General features: G+C 41.3%; 2 protein-coding genes across 2 annotated transcripts; one reads left to right on the forward strand and one right to left on the reverse strand.

Annotated features, from left to right (window-relative positions):
* Positions 1 to 1762: 1762 nt before the first annotated feature.
* Positions 1763 to 5600, forward strand: bhlha15 (basic helix-loop-helix family, member a15). The gene is made up of 2 exons (XM_078278905.1): positions 1763 to 1916; positions 2718 to 5600. The coding sequence occupies exon 2, from the start codon at positions 2777 to 2779 to the stop codon at positions 3332 to 3334; it is 558 nt and encodes a 185-aa protein (XP_078135031.1). The 5' UTR covers positions 1763 to 1916; positions 2718 to 2776; the 3' UTR covers positions 3335 to 5600.
* A 139-nt stretch (positions 5601 to 5739) lies between these two features.
* tecpr1a (tectonin beta-propeller repeat containing 1a) lies at positions 5740 to 23423 on the reverse strand. The gene is made up of 24 exons (XM_078278904.1): positions 23255 to 23423; positions 21590 to 21831; positions 20777 to 20959; positions 18774 to 18896; positions 18548 to 18667; positions 17808 to 17982; positions 17611 to 17711; positions 17047 to 17148; positions 16734 to 16882; positions 15741 to 16342; positions 15271 to 15416; positions 14967 to 15122; positions 12520 to 12669; positions 12145 to 12302; positions 11779 to 12009; positions 11165 to 11261; positions 10892 to 10971; positions 10705 to 10761; positions 9142 to 9316; positions 8662 to 8797; positions 7865 to 7957; positions 7660 to 7766; positions 7179 to 7298; positions 5740 to 6199 (listed from the first exon to the last, which is right to left on the reverse strand). The coding sequence occupies exons 2-24, from the start codon at positions 21812 to 21814 to the stop codon at positions 6059 to 6061; spliced, it is 3627 nt and encodes a 1208-aa protein (XP_078135030.1). The 5' UTR covers positions 21815 to 21831; positions 23255 to 23423; the 3' UTR covers positions 5740 to 6058.
* Between the last annotated feature and the right edge of the window lie 1214 nt (positions 23424 to 24637).

The raw sequence follows: 24637 nt of genomic DNA on the forward strand, positions 1-24637 counted from the left end.
GTTTTGTAGCTTTTGATAGTTTAAGAATATTGGAAAACTATACACTATAAGTCTGGAAAAGACCTAGAGACTGTGGGGTATTTCTGATTACCACCATATAAACGCTGTGAAACATGATTTAACTGAATGGTCAGTCAGTATATCTCACTGCCATGACACCACCCTGTCTCTACTCCACTATCTTTCACAGTGGGAACAGACAAATAATCCCAACTGCCAACAGTTGTGTTTGGGCCCCCAGATCAAACAGACATGGAGGAATTACTTCAGATCACACATACAAGTGGGTAAGAGGTGTTTGTGGGTGATTATTCAAAAAGGCTTATACTTGTGTTCTGTTCTTGTGTGTTTGGTGTCTTTGTTCCGTTTACAGTAGGTTGATGATCTATATTAATGCTGGGAAAACAACAGTGCAGTGTAAAACGTTTAAAACTGTTTGTCTGGTTAAAAACAATGGGATAAAGTTAAAATAAGACCTGGCCCTGCTTCTGTACATTCAGGTGTAGCCTGGAGGACTGTATTCAAATGAAGCAGTGGAAGGTGATAAGCCACAATGGAAATTATGTTAACTGCTTGGAGTTAAAGGAGTGTACCTCTTTTAACTCTTTAATCTCCCTGTACACAGTCAATTCAACAGAACTGTCTTTCTTTTTAAATAATAACCTCTTATGTTTTGAATAATCCTTTGTGTTATATTGTTCCAATATTCTTTTTCACCCAGAAATGTATTATTATATTGAAGGCCGATGCTCATTTCAATGCAAAACACTGACACAAACTAAAACTATGGGACTTCTTGGGAGGAAGGAAATAAAAGTTATGCATCGAAATATGACATACCATATTTACTCTAGTAAATGTTGCAATACCACACTGTAAAAAAATCCTGCATTGAATATGTTGCTTTTTAAAAAACTAGTAAAAAAAAGTATTTTTAGTAAAATGTACTTGAAGAACTGCCATTTTCAGTGTGTCAGACACTCTCAGCAATACCCCCTTTCCCTGCCGACACAGACCAGCACTGCTCTGTCCCGGCGTTACTTTCTGTCCCAAACCTGCCTGTTCCTCACCCATGTCACTGTGATGTGACATCATGTTGATAATATGTTGAAAATAATATTTGAAAAGAAAACACTGAATCATTGTATTTTTTTTATTATTCTATGCTGATTATCAGCACAAAAGTAACTAAGTACACTCACTTCAGTACAATTTTGAAGCAATACTTTATTTGAGTAGTTCCTTTTTATGCTACTTCCCGATGGGAATATTTTATTTTTAACCCTAACCCTACATTTATTTAATAGCTGTACTTTTGGATTTTACCTTACACACAAAACATTTGATCAGTTTATAAAATATAATGCCCTGATACTGATTCAACCACCCAACAGTATATAAAGCAGTTAAAATTAGAAGTACTGCCTAATGCAGTTATTTTTAAGTTTTTGAATGCAGGACTTTTACTTGTAATGTGTTTTCATAGTAAGTATTGCTACTTTTACTTAGTCTTAGTAAATTATCTGAATATTTGTTCCACCACCAAGTGCTAGATTATCAAATAAAATGGTGAATACATATTTGATTAAGTGCCTTTATTTTCTATTGGATATAGCATTTCTGGACACTAGTGTTGTGACATTGTGCAGCAGCAGCAGCTGCAGCAGCCTGTGTACCACATTAAGGGCAGAGCGCAGAGCTGCAGGAGTGGGCTCGCTCTCTGATTGGCTGAACAGCGCTACGTGTACATCAGTCAGCTACAGGTAGCTCGCTTGTGACAGTTATCTGCGCGCGCGTGTGTGTCTGCTGTTCTCTCCGCTCTTTACTTGATATGATGATGCTTTGAATGACCGGCTGCATGGTGGATGATTGTTCTGTAAACACTCAGCAGGATTAAAGTTAGTTTAACTTCCAAGGTAAGACTTTTTATTTTTATTTTGTTAATCTGTTTCATTCACTTTTAATGGCTGGTGTGTGCACCATTTAGCCTTCATGTACAGTAGGCCTACTTCAGTGAATGAAACTGACTTTTGCCTGTTTATCTCATAACAGTTACAGCACTAACGTAGGGGTGATTAAACTTGAGTTTAAAAAGAGGGATGTTGATTGAGAAATACCCTGGAGTTTTTTTTCTTCTTTTTATTGTGTGCACTAGTCAACGTAAAACGCTTTATCTATAGTAGTTTAACACATTAGCATATATGATAATATGGTTTAAAGAAATTTCCATTGCTTGTGAACCCACTGGGGTGAATCTATTCAAATTGAATTGAATTGAATTTACAACTAAAGCTACAGTAGATTTCAACATCATGACTGACTTCAGGAAGTTCATTCATCAGTAAAATATTTTAAGCTAAACATCTACTGGTTGGTTAAAATGAAGTCAAAGAGCATTGAAGGTGAATGAGCTGAGTGTTGGCTGGTCTCTGTGTTTTTTGTGAGTGTAACCTTGAAATGGTCATTATCGCAGGGCCGTGGGGATAAGAGAGGCGTAGATTAACAGACCAACATCATGGAGTTTTCACACTGCAAGAGGCTGATTAAATACAACAGGATGCAGGGCTGTTTGAGTTGAAGAGAGGCTTATTCAGTAATTGGGGATTACTTGCTGACTGGGAGAAGACTGTATAAAAATACTTTCAGGACTTCATGTTAAAAAGGCCACTTTTGTAAGTTTTTCTTCCTTTCTCTAACATCCCCATCTTTTCTTTCAGGCCTGTTGAAGCTGCGAGATCTACACTGTCAGAGAGAGAAAGGTGAAGGAGGCAGCAGGATGAAGTCCAAAGGGAAGGCCGTGAAACCATCCAGGAGGACCTGGTCTGACCCTGAGCCAGAACTAGAACCAGACACAGAACCAGGTTCTAGTGAGCAGGAAGGCTCAGAGGCCTCTGTCCGGATCGGTGGCTCGTGGAGGGGGTCGCTGAGGGGTGGGGACGGCAAGCGCCAAGGAGGTGGAGGCCGGCGACGCAGGCAACGTGGCTCCAGCACCAAGGAACGCAGCGTCCGCCGACTAGAGAGCAACGAGAGGGAGCGCCAGCGCATGCACAAACTCAACAATGCCTTCCAGGCATTGCGTGAGGCCATCCCCCATGTCAAGACCGACAAGAAGCTGTCCAAGATCGAGACACTGACCCTGGCAAAGAATTACATCAAAGCCTTAACCACGGTTGTCGTGGACATGTCAGGGGCCTGCCTGCCTGCTGGTGGGGTCCCTTCAGAGGCCAGCACTGCCAAGCTGCTCCAGTGCTACCAACAGCACCTGGAGGAGGAGGGGGAGGATGATCTCACCCAGTACCTCACCCACATGCACAGCTTCAGCCAGCACAGCTAACAGTGGCTGTAAAGGTGGTTTGAAGACCAGGAGGCTGTCTCCAAGGCAGAGAGGTGTGGGGTTACCTTTAGGGCCAAATCTCAAACTTTATCCAGTTCCTTAAGGTGCACATCTCTGGGATCTGCTCAGAAAGTGGTTATCTGTAGGAAATGGGTGCTGACTTCTGACAATAAACCCATGCTTGACCACAGCAAAAGGTGGGGCTGTCTAGAATTTGCCCTTCCTGCAAAATATGGAACGCCCTAGCAGACTGCACAGTGAAACGCAGATGAATCATGGTTATGAAGAGTGACAAGACTCATTTGTTAATGTACTCAGAAAGGAAGGGCTAATTTTTCGCCATACTGTCTTTTTTATTTCTCATTGTCTACAGTTTAGCCGCATGGGGCTGGAGCTTGTTCTCTTTTGTGTTATCTTCCGATCTTCTTGTGTGTTTTTTGTTGTTAAGAAACTTGTTGAGCGTAGCCTCTAGTCATAACTGTCTCATCCAGGATGAAGAGAAAAGCAAGCAGCAGACATGAATATTAAAATGTGGAAGCTAAAAAGTGTTTGCTCATGACGAAAATCTATAACGAAGTTTAGAACACTTGTCTTCTTACAGGTTGTGCACCCGTTAGCTGGAAGACACAGATGATATTTAAAGTGTGTGTTATTTGACTTTTACATGTCTCGAGGCAGGACTTGGTAGTGAAAAAGATCAGGAGAAACTATTTGAGGAGTTATTATCAATAAACACATTTATTTATTGACAAGGACTGTTACTTTGACAATGCACAACACTTGAGAAATGTACTCCACAATGTCAACAGCACTGATGTGTTGCACGCTACAGTAACACAGTATGATGTTAGTTATTCACAGATAAAACAGACACATCTCTATATATGTTCCACTTTTCCAAAGGCTGCATTATATTTAGACAGTACATTATGATAAAGGGGAATTTAGGCAGCTGTTGACATAAATGTATCCCTGAACGGTTTCATCAGTGTGTTTAAGAATTTATTTTAATGGCAAAAAAACTATTTTGAATGAATTGCTCTTTGGCAAATGTACAAACACTACTCCACCTTCATGCATTACCATTGCAGCAACCACTATACTTATTAAATAATATATTTTTCAGATTTACAACAAAAATAGTTTTTTTTTAAACGTTTTCTTTGAATTGCTCAGTCAGTCAGTCAGTCATTCTACCACCACCAGAAAGTAGACGGCATGCAAATGCAAACATTCTCCTGAGAAAGAGGAAGGTTCAGTTGTAGCATTTCAACCACAAGACTTTTAAAAGTAATCCGCACTTTTCCCTTATTTACAACGCTAACTATTGCACATACTCCATGACAACATAATGATACATCTTTTTAGAAAAAAAATGTACATCTTGCTAAAACATCAGTCAACTGTTTTTACAAGGCAAGCAGCCACCACCACAGGTAAATAAAGCCAGTGCAGATCTTGTTCCAGCTGGTACATGCTGGCTCCAAATAAACACTCCAAGTGCAAGTCCTTTAAATTCCTTACAAGAAGTTACAGTTGTACCAATAAAAACAGACTAAAGCTTACAGTATGCTTTGGTGCGCTTGCCCTGATTTACAGATGTCTCAGGCTATCACACTCTTTCTTGCCTGTCTAAACTCAGCTTCACACAGGTTTCACTACATTACCCTAAATTGGATTTTCTGTCTCCGAATTGGCAGGATTGTTGCATGCAATACACCCAAATTTAGGCTTTGAAAATTCCTCTCAGAAACCTATACGCAAATGCTGCATCCATGTTTTTTTCTGCAGTCTGTGGTATAACATTTTACAGATGTGTAAGATTAGCAGAAAAATGAATCAGCCTGTGGAGCCGGGATCAAACATCGTCCTGCCTGCCCTAGTGGAACTTTAGGCATGGCTTTACTCTGTTGAAACGTGTTAACATGTTGCCTGTAGGCTATTATCAAACATCATTTTTTATTTTGTACAAGAAATAGCAGCCCTGGAGCTGACTGCAGCTAAGCAACTGTAATTTAAGTAGACAAATTTATTACATTACATGTCATTTAGCTGACGCTTTTATACAAAGCGACTTACAATTGCTATATATCAGAGGTTGCATGCCTCTGGAGCAACTAGGGGTAAAGTGTCTTGCTCAGGGACACATTGGTTGATGTATCGCAGTGGGAATCGAACCCAGGTCTCCCACACCAAACGCATGTGTCATATCCACTGCACCTTCACCACCCAAATCCCAAATCTTTCCCTTTAAAAAAAAAATAAAGCTCACCCTTCCACGTTCATATTGACCTTACGTGAGGTACTCTACACAGAAACCAACAGAAACATCACAGCCTGATAAATAAATGCATTAAGACCATCAAGTTCAATGTCAGTGACCAAAGACAAAAATTAGACAGAAATGCCCACAAAGTTTAGTAAAAATGAACAACATTTGGGTCAAAAGATTAAAAATCTCCAGAGAAAAGGAGACTGATTCAGCTCAGCATTTTACGGTTTTTCTCAAAGTTCAAAAGTCCTAACTTTCTGTTACGCTGACTACAGTGATGTGAAGACTAAAGGCTGTTCTCCAGAGTTTGGACTTGAATCAACATCGCTGCTACTCCAGTGTTAAAAATAGAAGTACTTTCAAACCAAAACTACATACTACAAACTACATATTACTACAAAGGTAATATGGTTTAAGATGGCTATGTACAGAATGTGTGTTTATGTGTGTGTCTAGCATCCCACAGCATCGCCGTTGACCTCCTTGTTCCTGACAGGGAGGGGGCTCTGAGGGGCTGGGGCAGTCAGAGAGGGAAGATGGATGCGGGGCGGCTCCATTGAGTTCCCTCTCACTGTGATGTGGTCCCATCCACCCTAAAAGACAGGAAGAGAGAGAGAAATCAGTTCCAGGAACTTGTGTTTGTGGCAAGTAAACATATTTACTCTCTGGCGTTAGGCACAAAAAAGGATTAACGGCCTACTGCAGCACAATCCACTGTCCAAACATCTCAGCCTGCGATCTGATACAAAAACATTTTATAACTAACATTACTACCTACATCCGGCAAAATACAATATTTAAAGTGCCCATATTATGAAAAAAAAACCAACACTTTTTCTGGGATTTGGGGTGTTATTTTGTGTCTCTGGTGCTTCTACACGCATACAAAGTTGGGGAAAACCATCCATGCTGTTTTGAGTGAGATACAGGTTTCTGAATGTATCCTGCCTTCAGTCTCCGGGTGAGCTGGTCAACATCGGCAGGGCCATCTACGTTATTGGCCGAAACATTTGGTGTGTGCTAACCACTTTAGCTAATATCACATCAGCTAGCTGTTTCTCCAACTTCGGTCAGTACACAGCAGGATTAGTCGGGAGACTTCTTCTAAACGAGGGCGCACTTCTAACTTTGCGTGGATTACCTGCAGACAAGGGACATGTAAGTAGTTCTATACAATTTCTTTTGTAGATTAGGGTGAACTCGTGTGTGTTGTGGCAGTGTTTTGCCATTGAGAACAAGGTGGCTAACCGCTAGCAGCGCTAGCTTCTAGCTAGTAGTCCTTACCTAGCTACTGCGCATGTGCGACTCCCAACAAAGATAGAACAGAAGTGAGATGTCTCACCCTGTAGCTAAAACAGAGAGCTTAAGACACAGGGTGAAAAGAGGAGCTGCAGCAATGTGCAGTACAACAAATATATGGTGTTTTTTGAAAATTAAACCATGTAAACCTATTCTGGTACAACCTCAAAATATAATTATGAACCTGAAAATGAGCATAATATGGGCACTTTAAGACTTTTAAATACCCTGACAACACTGTTGTAGTACAGTTTAGTTTTTTTGGTGCATTACCCCAATGCCGTAGTCCCACGACTGTCCTTTAGGCTCCATAGGTTGGACTCCGAGTCGATGGCACACTGTTCCACAGCTCAGACTCTGGCTGCCCTGCACCTTGTCCGCTATGATCCACACCTACCCCACAACAACAAAACGTCAAAGATCACCCATAAACAAACATACATCATCAGAATCAGAATCAGAAAAGCTTTATTGCCAGGTACGTTTTATACACATACAAGGAATTTGTTTTGGTGTTGTAGGTAAATGTCACACATTCTCTAAATATAAGGATGTTAAGAAAATCAAGTATTAGAATATAAACAACATAAGTATAAATATATATACACTATACACATATTGTATGTATTAAAAATAAAACTAAATGTGAAAACATGCAGGGTTGTTTATAACCTCAAAGTGGAATTTCTTATGGTGGAATGATGTGGTTTCCAAATAAAATAAGTTAGTGTAATACAGTGCTTGTGGTACTGACCTGGTCCAGAGGCCCTACAGACACCTTGCGTACATTATTAGAGATGTGTTCCCAGGAGGAGCCCTGAGGGTAGCTGGGGGTCACACCCTGTCGGTACCACAGGTTACCTGGACAGGAAATCCAAAACAGAAACATCAGATATCTATTTGTTAAAATCAATGTTTGCATAAAAGGTAAGCTCTAAATACAAATGCAATCGCTTAACCATTTTCATCTACAGTGTAGACTGATGTCCTCCCGACGGAGGCCTGCTTCAACTTCTGTTTGGCCGGGGAAGGGATGTGGTACCAACAGTCTCCTGCAGAGGGAGACAACACAAAATACCGTATGAGTGAAAATCATCTTTATTTGCAGCATTAGAAGCTGACAAGTTTTGTTTCCTTAACTCTGCTCATTTTTAAGTGAATCTAATGTTTTAGATCAGAGAGCTTCCACAAGGGGTCCGGGACCCCTAAGGGGTTCTCAGAGTTAGTGCAGGCAGGCTAACACATTATTGAAATTTTATTTTTTTCTTTTATAAATTAAAATGTCTGAAAATAAACATTAACATGAATCCAACATATTATTAGCAAAGATAAATCGGCCTATAAGTAAGAAAACATTAAATAATTTACACAACATTTGATGATCGGTGGCCTATAGGTAACCACTAATGTAGCCATCCACAGATACAGTTAAGATTAAGGATTCCATGTATGTTTAACATTAAAACATGATGTATAAATATGTCAACACTCCTTATGTTTAATAGCTTAGTATTGTATGCACCATACAAAGCTTTTAGTGAAGGCTTTAGGCCACCCTACATGTTATTGCAGTCCCAGTTTAATGTGCAATTTCATACAAAAGTAGTAGGGGTTCCCTGCTCTGTCTCTCTTTCAGCTAAGGGGTCCTTGGCCTAAAAAACATCGAAGACCCCTGTTTTAGATTCAAATCAAGACAGTGGCAATGGATGACATTCTCTGGTCTTCCACACAGAGTGTCAGAGTTTCTCCCACTGACCTGCCGGGCTCTGTGGAGAGACCGATCCCCTGTAAAAGGCAGAACCGTCCTTGGCGATAGCCCAAACCTGGCTGGCTGCTCCGATGGAGATGGACTTGAAAGGCTGGTCAGTCCCCACGTGGAGCCACGAGGATCCCTGAGAGAGCAACAAGAGGATGTTAGAACAATTACCTCCCAAGTACTTTTGAAATTGTCTTTTGTTGCAGCTATACTGGAGGTATCTTTGCATTCTCCATGTTTAGCCACGTATCAACAAGAATTAGACATACTAGATGTACTGCTGTACTCTTGTAACAAAGTCATGAATGATAACTGAGTCAAAAAAGCATCCATTATGGCTCCATTAGTCGAAAGCAGGACAATGTGGTACTGTTCTGCACAGTTGCAATGAGAACAGGACAATGGCTGTGGAGGTTTATGAGTTACTCACCAAATGGTGTTCATTAGGGTGTCTGTATTCGTACAGTAAATGTGACTCACAGCAGGTGTCAGTGTGGTGACTCCCAGTCGGCAGAGCACGTCTCCCTTGTTGCTGATCGCCCACAGAGGAACCACGTCCACACTGCTCTGAGCTGCACACGGCAGAATGGTCACATCACTCAGTGATATAGGTGGAATCTCTTGCCAGGGTCCTGTGGTGGTCAATTTACACTTTCTGTGCAGGAGGAAAACACATTGCTCACAGGTGTCCATAACATAAATTTCTGCAGCGAAACTACCGGTAGGGCTGTGCAATTAATTGATTTTTAATTTAATTACGATTTCTGCTCCTAACGATCCCAAAAACAGAGTAATCGAGAAAAACAATTATTTTGCACATTACATTTTGCAAGTCAACTCTTATTTTGTCCTGTGTTCTGAATGGAGAAAAAAAAAAAGCTCAAATGGGAAAAGTATTATAGGGAAATTTCACAGTTTTCATTTGTTTAACAGTGAAAATAATTACGTCTTTCCAAAAGTCAATGAGTAATCGTCAAAAATAATCATGACTTCAATATTGACCAAAATAATTGTGATTATGATTCTTTCCATAATCGAGCAGCCCTAGCTACCGGAGTATGAGATGTGGCCATAGAACCAAGGCACTGTTGTCAAATGTGGCTTACCTAATCAGGTTTGTCAGGCTGAAATAATCCTGCTAATTCTTATCCAGCTAATTTGGTCATTTGAAAACAGTTTGACGATTGATTTGATAATCCTACCTAATAATGAAGTTGTTTTGAATAACAGTACACTCTTATTTTGAAAGTTTAAACCATGATCAGTATTAATATGATTGGATGAGTGATGATCATGTGACATTATCAAGATAATGTCAACCATCCCAGCATGCACTGGGGCAATAATCCATAAGTGTCATTTTATGTGTTCCCGCATTGTTACTGGTGTTATTTTGTTCTATACTGTTCTGCACAATGTTTCCACACTTTCATCACTGGTAAACAGTTAGATATAACATGTGAATATAGTTAGATTACGAGTCATGTTCTTACATCATAGGTGGAATGAAAGAGACTTTTCAGCGATAATCAGAAGTCTATTATGAAAATGAAACCTTGCTAAAATCTCTTTAATCTTTAATTACACAAACATTTTCAAAAAAATCTTTTAATGTCAAATGAAATGCCATATGTTCTGGTGTCTTTTAAAAGTCAGAATCTTCGAGTTGAGTTTATGTCTTTTTGCTTACAGTATTTAATTTGTAAGGCTTAAAAAGATGAATTGTACAGATGCTCATTTTATTGTGTCCAACACCTTAATATATGTCACATCAGTCATACATTTAATACTATTTAGATTTAAGATATATTGTAAAAACCTTTTTGTGATTCATTTATTCAAGCATTGCCTACTGATTAATCATTAAATGTATTTTCCCACACTGACCAAAGATCAACTCCTGCCAGACCTCTTTCTCTCTGCTCTGCTAAATCTATATTGAAACTGCTAATGTCAAGTGCACTGGCCGCTCTCAGGCCACTGTGCACCTGCTGAGCAAATACATTGGAGAGACTTATATGACAGTGTTGCTTTTTATAGTACCTGGCCCATCGCCTGCGACGCACAAAGTCCTTTAGCGTTTTATAACCATGATATGACCTGCATGGAGAGATGGGGAAGAGGAAGAAAGAATTGCAGAAAAATAAATTAATAAATTAGAGTCCTAACTATAAGTAGCTTGATAAACTGACACAGCAGGTGGGTTTGAGGAATGGCAAATGAAACCTACGCTGGAAAATCAGCTGCATATTGCCAGCCTTCTCTGTCTGTCCCCCCAGACACACTGTAGTCGATAGCCCAGTCAGACACCTGAAAACAAAAAGGATGGGAAGTGAAACACTGAACACATCTGTATTTCTGGCTACACGCCTTGTCTGTGATAATTCAAGACCAAATATTTATAGTTTTGTTTCAGAATGGAAGGAATGTGGTTAATCTGTACACTACAGGACTGGTTTCAGATCACCACAGGGCATTTCCTAATGTGTGTGTGTGTATTTACCCATGTCCACTGAGGGGAGGGGGGTTTCATATTTGTTTTTGTGCACTCATGTAGTCCTGATGCATCACTCCACATGTAGCGGTCTGTAGGGAGCCCTCTAAATGAAACCAAACACACTTTAAATGAGTCATGAGTGACTTTATACTCAAATCAAACATTTAAAAAGAACATGGACATGTAGCATAGTAGTGTTTGTATTTGTTTTTCACATCATAGTGTTATATTAAAGGTTTAGACCAAATGTAATATTGCTCTGCTTAACTCACAATTTGGAACCTCTTAGAGAGATGCTGTATGTATTATGGTATTTTTCACATATTTCCATGACATTTAAAGTGTAAACAGTAAAAACAGAAATGTGTAGCCACTGCAATTTCATTGTTTCTTAGATTTGATAATCACATTGTTTTTACTGACTCCCTGGTGGCTATGTACAGTCAGCCATATTAGCCTGGGAATTTCTGTGTTAAAAATATTATGCTACCAAAGAAATCAGTGCAAATATTTCAGCAACAGTTTCTAATGGCAGATTTATTTCACAGATGCCAGCTGTGAAAGTGCAAACTTCCCCTCCTTAACTTGGATGTCAGCGTTGCCGGGAGAGAGCACTCTACCTGTTGGTGTAGCCGCTGACAGGGTTCCACCTCTGGTTCTCATAGATGTAGACACTCTTGGCATCCACCTGTGTGTAAATGTTATCTGTGCTGCTGGACAGTCCCTGGAAGATGCCTCCTCCATAGCCCCCGGTGTAGACCCAGGCAGTGTGGTCGTAGCCAATCCCCCACACTATGCCAACACTGTTGCACTCCACCACACGTAGGTGACCTCCAACCTGCCGCCAGAACCTGCACAAAAGGAAAAAAATGCTTCATAAAGGCTGAGTAAATAAAAGACACTGTGGCACATATTAGAAAAGAAAAACTTATAGAAAAGAAAAGAAAAACGTATATACAGTATATTCTTTTCACTCTTATTCTTACATCTGGTCGCAGGGTGAGGGGTAAGGCATGGCCTCCAGACTAGGAGAGGGCTCACTGACAAAGATGTCTCCTTTACAGGTGACGGACCAGATGGCCTGTTTGGAGGGAGGACCCTGGATCACCCGTGAGTCGCAGCACGAGTCACTCAACAACGCCAGCTTGAGACCGGTAGGGCGGTGAATGCAGACAGATGGGGTCGGAAAGGAAGGTAGAGAAAAATTACGAGCGATTAGAAAAACAGAAAGAAAGCAATAAAAAGAGAATGGTAGGAATGTGTGTGCACATCATTTGGGCATCTAGATCACCTACAAGATTGGTATGCACCATTTTGGTTTTCTGGGAGTAAAAAAAAGGTTGTGCGGTATCCATACTTACCCAGTCCTGCATCTCTAGCTCTGTGGCTGCTGCCAATCTGATTGGCCACCTCTGTTTGGTCCGCTCAGGAGTGTAGATGGCAAAAGAGTGTTTGGAGTCATTTAGCACAGGAACCAGGATGGTGACCTCATTGATGAAGGCATGCAGGTACTGGAGAGGGACAGCAGAGAGGGAAGAAGAAAAAAAAATTAGATAGAAAGTTATAAATAGGGGAAGAAAGAAGAAGGAGAGACTAGCAGTATGAGTGCAAGAGAGGAACAGCAGGATTGATTCATTTGAATGTCTCATTCCATTGTGTTAAAGTGGCCATATTATGCTCATTCTCAGGTTCATAATTGTAATTTGAAATTGTACCAGAATAGGTTTACATGGTTTAATTTTCAAAAAACACCATATTTTTGTTTTACTGCACATTGCTGCAGATCCTCTTTTCACCCTGTGTCAGGTCTCTGTTTTAGCTACAGAGTGAGACCGCTCAACTTCTGTTGTCAGTCGCACATGCGCAGTAGCTAGGTACTGCAGTTTGGACCCCCTGCAGTTTGCCTACAGAGCCAATAAGTCTGTAGATGATGCAGTCAACCTGGCTCTCCACTACATCCTCCGGCACCTGGACTCCACAGGAACCTACGCCAGGATCCTGTTTGTGGACTTCAGCTCTGCCTTTAACACCATCATCCTGGCTCTGCTCCAGGAGAAACTCTCCCAGCTAGGCGTGCCTGACTCCACCTGCAGGTGGATCACTGACTTCCTGTCTGACAGGAAGCAGCATGTGAAGCTGGGGAAACACGTCTCCAACTCACAGACCATCAGCACCGGATCGCCCCAGGGCTGTGTTCTTTCCCCCCTGCTCTTCTCCCTGTACACCAACAGCTGCACCTCCAGTCACCAGTCTGTCAAGCTTCTGAAGTTTGCGGACGACACCTCCCTCATCGGACTCATCTCTGATGGCGACGAGTCCGCCTACAGGTGGGAGGCTGACCACCTGGTGACCTAGTGCAAGCAAAACAATCTAGAGCTCAACGCTCTAAAGACAGTGGAGATGCTTGTGGACTTCAGGAAGAACCCAGCCCCATCTGCCCCCATCACCCTCTGTGGCTCCACAATTGACACTGTGGAGTCTTTCCGCTTCCTGGGAACTATCATCTCCCAGGACCTCAAGTGGGAGCTGAACATCAGCTCCCTTGTGAAGAAAGCACAACAGAGGATGTGCTTCCTGCGGCAGCTGAAGAAATTCAACCTGCCAAAGACAATGATGGTGCACTTCTACACAGCCATCATGGAGTCCATCCTCACATCCTCCATCACCATCTGGTACACTGCTAGCCACAGCCAAGGACAAGGGAAGACTGCAGCGTGTCATTCGGTCAGCAGAGAAGGTGATTGGCTGCAATCTGCCGCCGCTCCAGGACCTTTACGCCACCAGGACTCTGAAGCGTGCTGGAAAGATTGTGGCCGACCCCTCCCACCCCAGACACAAACTCTTTGAGACACTCCCCTCTGGCAGGAGGCTGAGGTCCGTCAGGACCAAAACCTCATGTCACATGAACAGTTTTTTCCCCTCCGCCACTAGCCTTATTAACAAGGCCCAGAAACCACCCTGACTCTCCACCTTCATGCCACTGTTCTCTCTCTGCTGTAATGCTCTTTGCTCTTTATTTTTTTTTTTATATCTTTATTCATTCTTTATTTTTAACTTAATACATACTGTGTAAATATACTTATATTGTTTGTACCTATACTTATATTGTTTAATATTCCATCTAAAGAATGTGTGACGTGCACCAACAACACCAAAACAAATTCCTTGTATGTGTTAAAAAACGTACTTGGCAATAAAACCTTTTCTGATTCTGATTCTAAGGATTACATGAGCTAGCTAGCTGTTTCTGCAACTTCGGCCTGTTCAAGGCAGGAATAGCCGGGAGACTTCTTCTAAATGACGGCGCACTTCCAACTTTGTGTGGAATACCTGCAGAACAGGGACATGTAAGTTGTTCTATACACTTTCTTTTGTAGATTAGGGTGAATTTGTGTGTGTTGTAGCAGTGTTTTGCCATTGAGAACGAGCTAGCATGCTAACGGTTAGCCCTCTAGGCCCCTCGTCTCGGCTAGTTACGTAGAAAGCCGGGCAGATTTTGACCAGCTCACCCGGACACTGAAGGCAGGACACATTCAGAAACCCCTATCTCACTCAAAACAGCATGGATGTTTTTTTTTCCAAAGTTTGTATGCGTGTGGAAGTACCAGAGACACAAAATAACACCCCAAATCCCAGAAAAAGTGTTTTTTTTTCATAATATGGGCACTTTAACATATACAGAGATTGTGACAATCTGACCTTGACACTATCAAAACTATTTTCCTCAATAAGGCTTATGAAACTTTGGTATTGACAAAAGTCTAATCCACACAGCATCAACCTGAAATCACACACACTTCTTCCTCACCTTCTTCTCCTCATAAAAGTTGTAATAGATGAAGAGGATGCCGTCCTTGTTGCCCTCTGAACCTGAGAACTGCTCCAGGGCAAAATGAACATCTATCCACTTGTGTGGCTTCCAGTCTCTCCACCACTGCATGGTTCCCTTCTTCACCCACACAGACTGCATTGGGGGTAAGTGGCCAGGCAGAGGAGATAATTAATTAGTGATAAATAAAAGACGGAAGAAATAGGTAGAAAAGAACAAATATCCTGAAGATTAAGCATACAAGCTACTGCTGTTGGGCAGGTCACAACTTTGCTGCAGGTACCTGTTCTATGGCCTGTTCATAATGTCTAAAATGATCTATCTCTCTTTTGGTCCTCTCACTGAGTTGCTCAAAGATTTGTCTTCGCCAGGCTGCCGTCTGGGCTGGGGTGACAGACAGATTCATCGACTGGACTGACTGGACCATTGCTGGAAAGGACAGAAAGGAAAAATCAATAACTGAAATAAAGAACATGAAACTATATGGACAGATTTTTTTTTTACCTTAACTGCACCACAGGTTTCCTGCAGACATGGAATTAAAACGCAATCATGCTAGCCTTGACTTTGGAGCTAAGATGTTACATGAACAGTCATGTTTTTGTGTGTTCTGGGACTCAGGTGTTATGGAATATATTGTCACACCATTTCATACAGTACATGGGTTGTAGTTTGTTTGTAGTTGGAGATCTCATTTACCTCCAAAACCTGATTCATCAATCAAATACTAGATAGCTCTCTCATTTAACTCACATGAAGCGTTCATTGAGCAGTTGAACCAGTTGAGTTGGGAGTGACTGTCCACAGAGCAGCCGCCTCCACTGACCCACGCCCACAAAGGGTGCTCATCTGCCCCATACGGATCCTCCATGGCCAGAGTGTATGTGGCCACTGATGACAAGCTGCAGGTGTCAGCTGAGTCCACCACTGCTCCAGTCTGGACCGGATGGCCCTGCGCCTCTTCTAGATCCACATTACTCCACTGGGGGTCAAGAGGACCTCCAGACTGGCTAGGGGAAATAGCTACACCCGCACAGGGGGCTTCTTCTTCTCTGGGGAAGGGTTCCTCCTCCAGAACAGCTGGACCAGCAGGAATGCCCTCTTTTGAGGTCTTTCCTGGTTCTCGGTCAGAGACGAGTTCAGAGATGAAGCTGTCGCTGGTGACTTTGGGGATGCGGGGTTTGGGGGTTTCAATAGGTTGGTCAGAGTGGTCTGTGGGGGCATCAACAAAGGACTCTGGTGAGCTGGAGGCCACGAGGCAGCTGGCTGCATCTGTAGATCCTTTCTCTGTGTCTGATTCCACATCACTCACTACTGACTGAGCACGCACCTCACCACAGAAGTAACATCCAGCACTGTGACATGGAACGAGAGAATGAGAACTGCATGAATTCATTTTTGTTTTCCCAGCAAACCTTTTAATTTTGACATGATGGCCTGCACTGGAAACGTATGTCTGTAATCTAATTTAGCTGCTTTCTGCCTTTTCCAGTGGTTACTGAACCCTGATTATATCAATTTAAGCACCTTTGCAAAACAGTCCTGTCATAAAAAATAGCAAATAATTATAATCATGTAATCATAAATGTTTGGTGTGTGTTGTTAAACCTTGACTCTTATATGAGTGTGATCTGTGTGTGGCTCTACAAATGTCAGCAGCCCACTCCCTAAAATGTTGACTGAAATCTATCTACATCTGTGTGTGTGTGTGTGTGTGTGTGTGTGTGTACACTGAGGCCTCTCCACCTCTGCAGGCTGCCTGCACTAGCACTGGAGTGGGATCGGTCTCCGTCTCGGGGGATGGTGATGGCCCTCCAGGTTTTCCCACTCAATTCACTAGAGGTCACACCTTGTCGGAAGTACACCGCCCGATCCTCGGAGCCGATAGCCAACACCTACACAGCGACAATAATTTGTTGACTTAAATATGTCCACAGCCGACAACTTGACACTAAACGCCATGGAGCAATGCTAAGGTAACCAGCAGAGAGGAAGGTACTTGACATGTTACTTCCTAACAGTTTTACGCAGGGTGTGATGTCATGTGGCTGGAATTTACCTGGTCGTTGAGTCCGACGTTGATCATGATCATTTCTCCCACCATGCTGATCCAGCCGGAGCCACAGGGGTTGTGGGAGTTCACTCCACGTCTGAACCACACCTGGCAAAGCAGGACAGTGGGCAGAAAAGTGCTCTTTAGCATAACAAACATCTGCTTAAACACGTCTGGTTAATACCAATACTGGAAATTGCATTGATGAGTATTAGGAATAACTATAGAGTAAATCTATATATCTATATATCGATATATCTATATATATATCTATATCTATATATATATATATATATATATATATATATATATATATACACACACACACACACACACACACACACACACACAGTTATGTAAAGGTATGTAAAATGTAGGAATGTACAATAATATGTAATAAACAATGAAATAAGATATTGGATAATGGTAATACAAATAAAAAAATAAAAATACTTAGTACTTATAAGCATTTTTATTAAAAGGTAGCTGGTATTTGTTTTGCAGCAGTAATCATGTAATCATCAACTAATCATGTTTTCTTTCAAAACGTTTATTGTAGAATTTTCTTACTTTGTTGTCCTTGGTCAAAGCCCAGACAACATTGTTTCCCACGGCTACATGTGTGGCTCCCACATCCGGACTGGGAGAGTCCACCACCGCCCAGGTGGTACCTGACATGCAAAAAAATATGATTCTCAATTCAAAAACGTACAATAAACACAATTACATGCAAACCACATCCTCCTCCAACCAGAGAGCCGGTGTACCTTTTGGGCAGTCCCTGCTGATGCCTTCCCTGACAATGAGCTGCCCCTCCCACAGCACCGCCCAGACCAGATCCCCCGGCCCGCAACTGATCTGGACCACCTCCCCGGGGAGAGGGATGTCCTCCCAAAAAGAGCCCTCAGGATTGTGGTGATAGATACCCTCTCTGAACCACACCTGGAGAGAAAAGAAGGGGTGAGATCATCAAGCGTGATAGCAGGACATTAAGTGAGGAGAGAAATTCTATCTGCATCAAGCAATGCAAATACAGTTGTTTATCTGACAAGACTGAGTGTGTGATCTTGCTATGGGCATTAACAAGATCAAAAAATAATTAAACAGACACATAAACAGTATAACAAAGTCTGAAAATCCATTAGATTAGACAAATTACATTTGACGCAGTTAATACAAATTATATTTTTACAATCATCACAGCCTTTATGAGCTGCATGATAACAAAGGTTCAGTAGTACAAACTGAAAGATAGGCTTCCATAGTTAGTTGGGCTCTATAAACTATGCTGTATTACTGTAATACATAATTGATTGATGGTTATTGCTCATTCACAGTGGCAAATACCATAAAATGTGGCCCAGCATGCATGAAAAGAGAGGACAGTAATGGACTATTTTATTAATACTGTCACTGACTTAATTTGTGCAAATTAAAAACTAATCAAAGTACATTGCCATGTATACCACAGGCTAAGGTGGGTGTTGCATGTGTATGTGAGCTGTACCTTGCCCTGCAGGGACACAGCCCACAGTGACAGCCGGCCCCTGGGCTCCTCATTGATCTCCCAACCGCCACAACTGATGTCGCTGAAAGGATCTGGTAGAGTTGTCTGCTGTGGGGGGACCTGTCAGCACACACACAGGGAGAGTGACACAAGTAAACACACAGACACAGACACACACACACACACACAGACACATACAGACACATACAGACACACACAGACACACCTTAGCCCAGGTGTCCATGGCTTTGTACCTCCTGTAACGGAGCCATCGCCTGCGACGGACACAGGAGTTCCACTTCTTGTCTTTGGTGTAGGTAGCAGGAAAGTCAATAGCATAGGTCCATCCCTGCAGATACAAACAACTCAATCATTAAAACAAGGCAGGAATTACAAAGTCAGAAACAGATGCTGAAGTAAGCAATGCAAGCAATAAAATAATAACTAGAAAATTCCGCAACAAATTTTGACAGTGTGCCTACTACTTGGTGCACATCCGATAACACTGGCTAACAGTAAATATGCTGTTTGACACGGCCTACATTAAAGATTCTCCATGATAGGAGAAGAAGTTTGTGTTTGGTTATTCAGAATTTTCGAGAAACTCTATTCTATAACTCTTTAAAATGTTCCACATATTTCATGTTTTGGATAGAATGTACAGACTCAGAGTGGGGGATCCAACGGACTGAGTGAGGAGCAGCAGATGCATATTTATTTTTACCTTGCTATACCATCCAGTTTTAACTCACATGCATTTATTTTACATCAAAATGTAGGGAATGTTGTGCCCTTTCTAACAATGTGCTTAGGGAGGCAAACAGACTTTGACATGAGGCACAGTGAGCTTCCAAGTGAAGCGGTGTCCACCAACTGCAACACTGCCTCCTGTATTAAATTATACAAGAAATACCAGGAGTAGAAGAGGAACAGGCCCTTTTTGGACAGCTTTTGTCCTCACATTTCTTACACAACACACCATAATTACACAGGATGTCCAGCAGGGTGTCATATCTCTCAGAGTATTAAAGATTAAGCGATAGGAGTTAGGTTTTTTTTTAGCTAGAAGCAGGACTATCAAAGGTGCACCAGAGCCTCGTCTCTTCGGCCTGAAGTCAGTTAGGAGTCAGTCAGTTGGACAGTTGGTCCATCATAAAATCATGTTTGCTGACAAATAACACCTCCTTTCTTCATCTCCTCTCCTCCTCCTCCTTTCTTCCTCTCCTCTTCTTGTCCTCTCCTTTTCTTCTCCTCCTCCTGTGGCAGTACGTGTTGCTAAAGTGATTTGCGCACTGAAGGAGTGGAGGAGGGAGGGGGAGACTGTATGTTTGACAGGTCAAACATGTCCATTTAATGATGATTATACCTCTGACGTTCGTTCTTTAATTCAAAACCCAAAAATTGTATCATCGCAAGAGAGAAGTCTGGCGAACGCATTGATGTGGTTTGTGGTGCCAAATATATGCGACACAGAGCAGGTAACAAACCTGGGAACCGTCTGCATCCTTCCAGATATTTGTTGTTGTCGTTTCTATCGGGAGTTGGTATGAACAGAGCCAAAAGTTTAGGTCCGGTGGATTCCATAGTTACATGTCAGCGACCAGCACAAATTTTCCTACATTACAACCATGATGTATGAAGTGTGAAAACTGTAGGGGAGAGAGCAATTTGTTTGGAAAAATTTCAGAGGATCGTACTGCAGCTTCAACCTCTGTCCTCCCCTCTGGCTCTCAACATTCCGTCCCCATACACACATTGGAAAATCTGAAACTGTCTGAAAATTGGACGATACATAAACTGTGATTTGGTAGAAACCATGCTTGATATCAGAATGCCCATTGAGCCCAATAAAGGCCAAAGTCTTGTCTTCGGTTTACACTTTCAATTATTTTTCTACATTAAAGTATGGCCCCAAAGAGGGGTTGTTTTGAGCTACGTTAAGCGATTTCCTGAAGATTTCCCATTAAAATCTATGGGAAATTTTGCGCCGTTTTTGCCAATTTTGTGAAAACCGTGCGGCAGATCTCTTAGAAAAGTCAAACCACACCATTCCGATCATTACACACGTTTTGATGTATTCATGTGCATGTGTTGGCAACGCTCCGCGACTAGTAGTTGGACAAAAATGTGGCGGAAGATAAAGAATAATAAGTATGGAGGATAATAGTCATTGTGCCGATTGCTGCTATTGCAGCACATCGGCACACTGAATAATAATTGGACACTCACCCCTTTCTCTGTCGGCTCACCCTCAAAGTTTTCATCTGCGTACCAGTCACCCTCCCACTCCCAGCTGTCAGAGGGAATACGGAAGTTGTCCAGAGGTTGGTGTTGCAGACCCGTGACATCACTCCATTGCCAGCGGTCGCTTGGCAACAAACGGTCTGAGAAACCATCAACGGGATTCCATCGCTGACAGAAAGAGAGGTGTGGTATATTAGAGCACACACAGGGTAAAAGTAAGTGTTTTCCTCTGGTTTTGCCCCCTAATCCAATCCACATGCCTCCCCTTTCAAAATTGTACTGCCAAAGAGCACTTATAATGAGATGTACCCTGGAGAAGAAGTCACAAGATCAGCCACTGCACAGTATTGACATATTAACTAACAGCTGTGTGACAACAACCTGATGGTCTAGGACGTTTGCAAAAATTAACAGGAAGCAGGTACTTTTCCCTACCATTTGAGTTCCACAGTATTTCACTGTATGTGGTATTTTACTTAAAAACAGGTTCAACATGCTTCTAATGTACTTGTGAGGACAGTGTGCTGGAGCTAGAAACAGAGGAAGTGGGACACTGCTGTATAATGTTACACTTACTTTTTCAGTCACTCAGACACACATAACACAAGTCCAAGGGGAATTCCACATTTTCAATTTCACTCAAGATACTTTGTGTAGAAATTAAAGGATAGCCACAGAAAAATATAAGGTATTTTAGCTTGCATAGCGGGAGAAAAAAATACCATGGCTTCTTTTCTTTGTGTATTTCTAACGTTGACTTATTCAGCATCTTCTTCTTTTTCCCCATTAGAGACATACTTGATTCTCGAATGTCTCCTCCTGGTAGCGGACTGGCAGGTCAGAAGCGTGGACATTCAGGTAGATGTTGTTGTCACAAGCGATGCCCCAGCAGCACTGCTGAGCTGCAGTCACCCGCTTGAACTCCATGTGGGCATCATGGCACTGCTCCCACAGCTGCCCCGCCGTGGACAGGCTGTAGACCCGCCCGTACACATCCACCGCCCACAGCAGGGAGACAGGCATGGTGGTGCACTGGGAACCTGGGTGAATGTAGATAATGTAGCTTTAAAGTTACTAAATGTTTTTTCCCCCCACAATGTGAGTATATAATATGTATCTGCCAGTGCCAGTATGTCACTGTAGAGATATACACACACACATACATACATACATACATACATTATATATATATATATATATATATATATATATATATATATATATATATATATATATATACACATACACACACACATACATATATATATATACACACACACAATACTTTAATATATATATAATATATATATTAATATTATTATTATTATTATTATTATTATTATTATCACTTTAGCTTTTGTGATACATGTTCTGTATTTGACTGTTCAATGTTCCATGCTTATTAAAAGAAAACCACTTATTGCTGGCAATTCATATCTATGTTCTCTTCCTTGCATAAGAGTAAAGAGCAGTTTTGATGGTGTCTCATGTTATAATGCTCCATGACATGTTGAATCTGTTACACAGTGAATATTGAACTTTAGCTAAACTTTAATCGCAAATCCCCAAATCGTTCAGCCCTACACTGAAGCAGCTTAGTGGAATTCAGCCATTGTTCATTTTATCATTTACACCTGTCTGTGCTGTTCCTACTGTGACTTGTCAAAATGTCTTCTGTCAAAAAGGCCTATGGCATTTTATCCATCAACTTTAATGTGTGTGTATATATACAGCACAATATATGTATTATATGTGAGTTTTCTTATATAATTTGGGTAAGCAAAAAGCATGACCTCTAAAGCAATGCCAAAAATCTCACTTGGCGCAGAGCTGTACACATTAATCAGCACCGTCATGTGTTGAGGTGGCACTGATCCATTGCTCACTGTGTTTTTTTGGTTTGTTTACACCACTTTACTGACCCAATTCTACATCCTAGACAATGTCATCACAACATTTAAGCCTGCATGGCAAATGTGAAATGACATTTAATACAGTTTAAACAATGCAGGTCCTTAGCTTGCTGTTAAGTGGTTTCAATTCCACAACATTGCAGGGATGCTGCTGCTAAAAGGCGTAGCCTATGCGCTATATCTGTCACCTACATTCAGTATACTGTATATTCAGCTCATAATGATAATAATAACTATGCAAATAGAAAAAAAGTAAGGACACAAAGACAGTAACATAAACAGCATTTTTTTGTAATATGCGTGACGTTTGTCAACATTACTGTACACTATGCCAACGACACGAGCTACAAATTAGCATTACTACCGCAGGTGTGAATGACAGGAGAGTGAAATGTAGCTATTCTCCAAACAAACAATCACTCCTCGTAGGCTACAGTAAAAGCAGATTTAGTCTTTAACGACAACACTCATCTTGCTTTTGGTGCAGGCTTACAGGCTTAACGTTAGCCCTCTAGAAATAGCAAATTAACAACAGTTCAAACACACCAACCTTGAGCTTCCTCTCATAAACCGTCAAACGGCGCAGGTGGGGTGTCCCCGCTGTTCATTCATCGAGTAGAAATGAATGAAAAGCTGTCTAAATCATAATGGGGTACCCTTTGATAATGATATTCACATCATAGTATCTCTCTCCTCGTGAAACAGGAAGTGTTACTGTTTCTTTATTCCTATTGGCTGTTTCCGCGGCAGCAGGCGTTTGTAGCTTCAAAATTCAGCAGGTGGCGCTGCTGGCTTATAAACTGAATAGACTCAAGTTCAGCTATGGAAAGTAACATTCGCTCAAATACTGTACTGAAGTAGGCCTACAATTTTAAGGTAGGGCCTACTTGTGCTTTAGTATTTTCAATTTACAGTACTTAATGCTTTTTACTCCACTACATTTATCTGACAACTATAGTTACTTCTACTTAGCTGATAAAATATGACAAATTAATTAAAAGCCCTGCTGCACACCCACACAGGTGTTTTCAGTTAAGTGGTTGATTAGGCCTGCTAAGATTGGAGCTGTGCAAATCTTTGCTAGAATTAACATAAGTTCACTAATAATAATATTGATAAAGTTTTAACAAAACTAAGAGGAGGGCTCCTGAAGATACTTTAAAGTATTTGCAGGTAAAACTTTACCTTTACTTTCTTCAAGTAGAATTTTGAATGCAGGACCTAAAGAAATAATCAGCTAGCATCCCAACTGTATGTGCTCCAGGTTAAACTTTGTTTTGGGGTTTTTATAGAAAGACACATATTGGTGTCAAGAGTGCTGCCTGGGGTAAATCAGAGTTGTCATAGTGCTAAATGAAAATGTGTGTTGAAAAGTTGCACTGTTGGATGCAGATTGGTAAATGTGAAATAAAAAGCTCAGATTTTGCAGCCTGGCTAAAAAATGAAATGATCACTTATGAACTTGTCTTACGGGATGCACATGACCCTGATGTAGGTATTCCTTCCTTACTTAATGGTTACACTGTCACTTACATTTTTGTTAGCCTCCTTTTTTTCCCCGTATTTTCATCATATGAGTGTGAAAGTTTTCTTTGGATCCTTAATGTGTGTAATCTTAGAGCCCATATGCCTAAAACAAACTGCTCTTTTTCTCAGTTTATAGATATCTCTGTTTCTCTTATAATCTTTTTACTGTTTTTTAAACGTCTGTATGGTGATTAGTTTGATAATATTCAACTATGCTTCTAAAATCACAGAATAAGTAAAAACAGGTCATCATTTTCATCCCAGTCTTTTTAAGCAATATCTAACGATAGGCCGTGGTATGTTGTGATTATATCAACGTTAAGGGGCACCAGCTATCAGTTTGTTAGCCTACCGTTTTTTTTCTTCTTTTTTCTCACATGCGGAGTGAGTGATGCTTATTGTGCAA

This window comes from Sander vitreus, chromosome 21 (assembly GCF_031162955.1).
Source record: "Sander vitreus isolate 19-12246 chromosome 21, sanVit1, whole genome shotgun sequence".
Classification (NCBI taxonomy): Eukaryota; Metazoa; Chordata; class Actinopteri; order Perciformes; family Percidae; genus Sander; species Sander vitreus.

What these genes read in the sequence shown, in the direction of transcription:
- bhlha15 (XM_078278905.1), top strand. Translation starts at nt 2,777, where the DNA reads ATGAAGTCCAAAGGGAAGGCCGTGAAACCATCCAGGAGGACCTGGTCT.
- tecpr1a (XM_078278904.1), bottom strand. Translation starts at nt 21,814, where the DNA reads ATGCCTGTCTCCCTGCTGTGGGCGGTGGATGTGTACGGGCGGGTCTAC. An exon ending in CCATGGACACCTGGGCTAAG is followed by an intron (nt 18,668 to 18,773) that starts GTGTGTCTGTGT and finishes GTGTGCTGACAG; the next exon opens with GTCCCCCCACAGCAGACAAC. An exon ending in GTCAGCGGCTACACCAACAG is followed by an intron (nt 11,262 to 11,778) that starts GTAGAGTGCTCT and finishes GGTTTCATTTAG; the next exon opens with AGGGCTCCCTACAGACCGCT.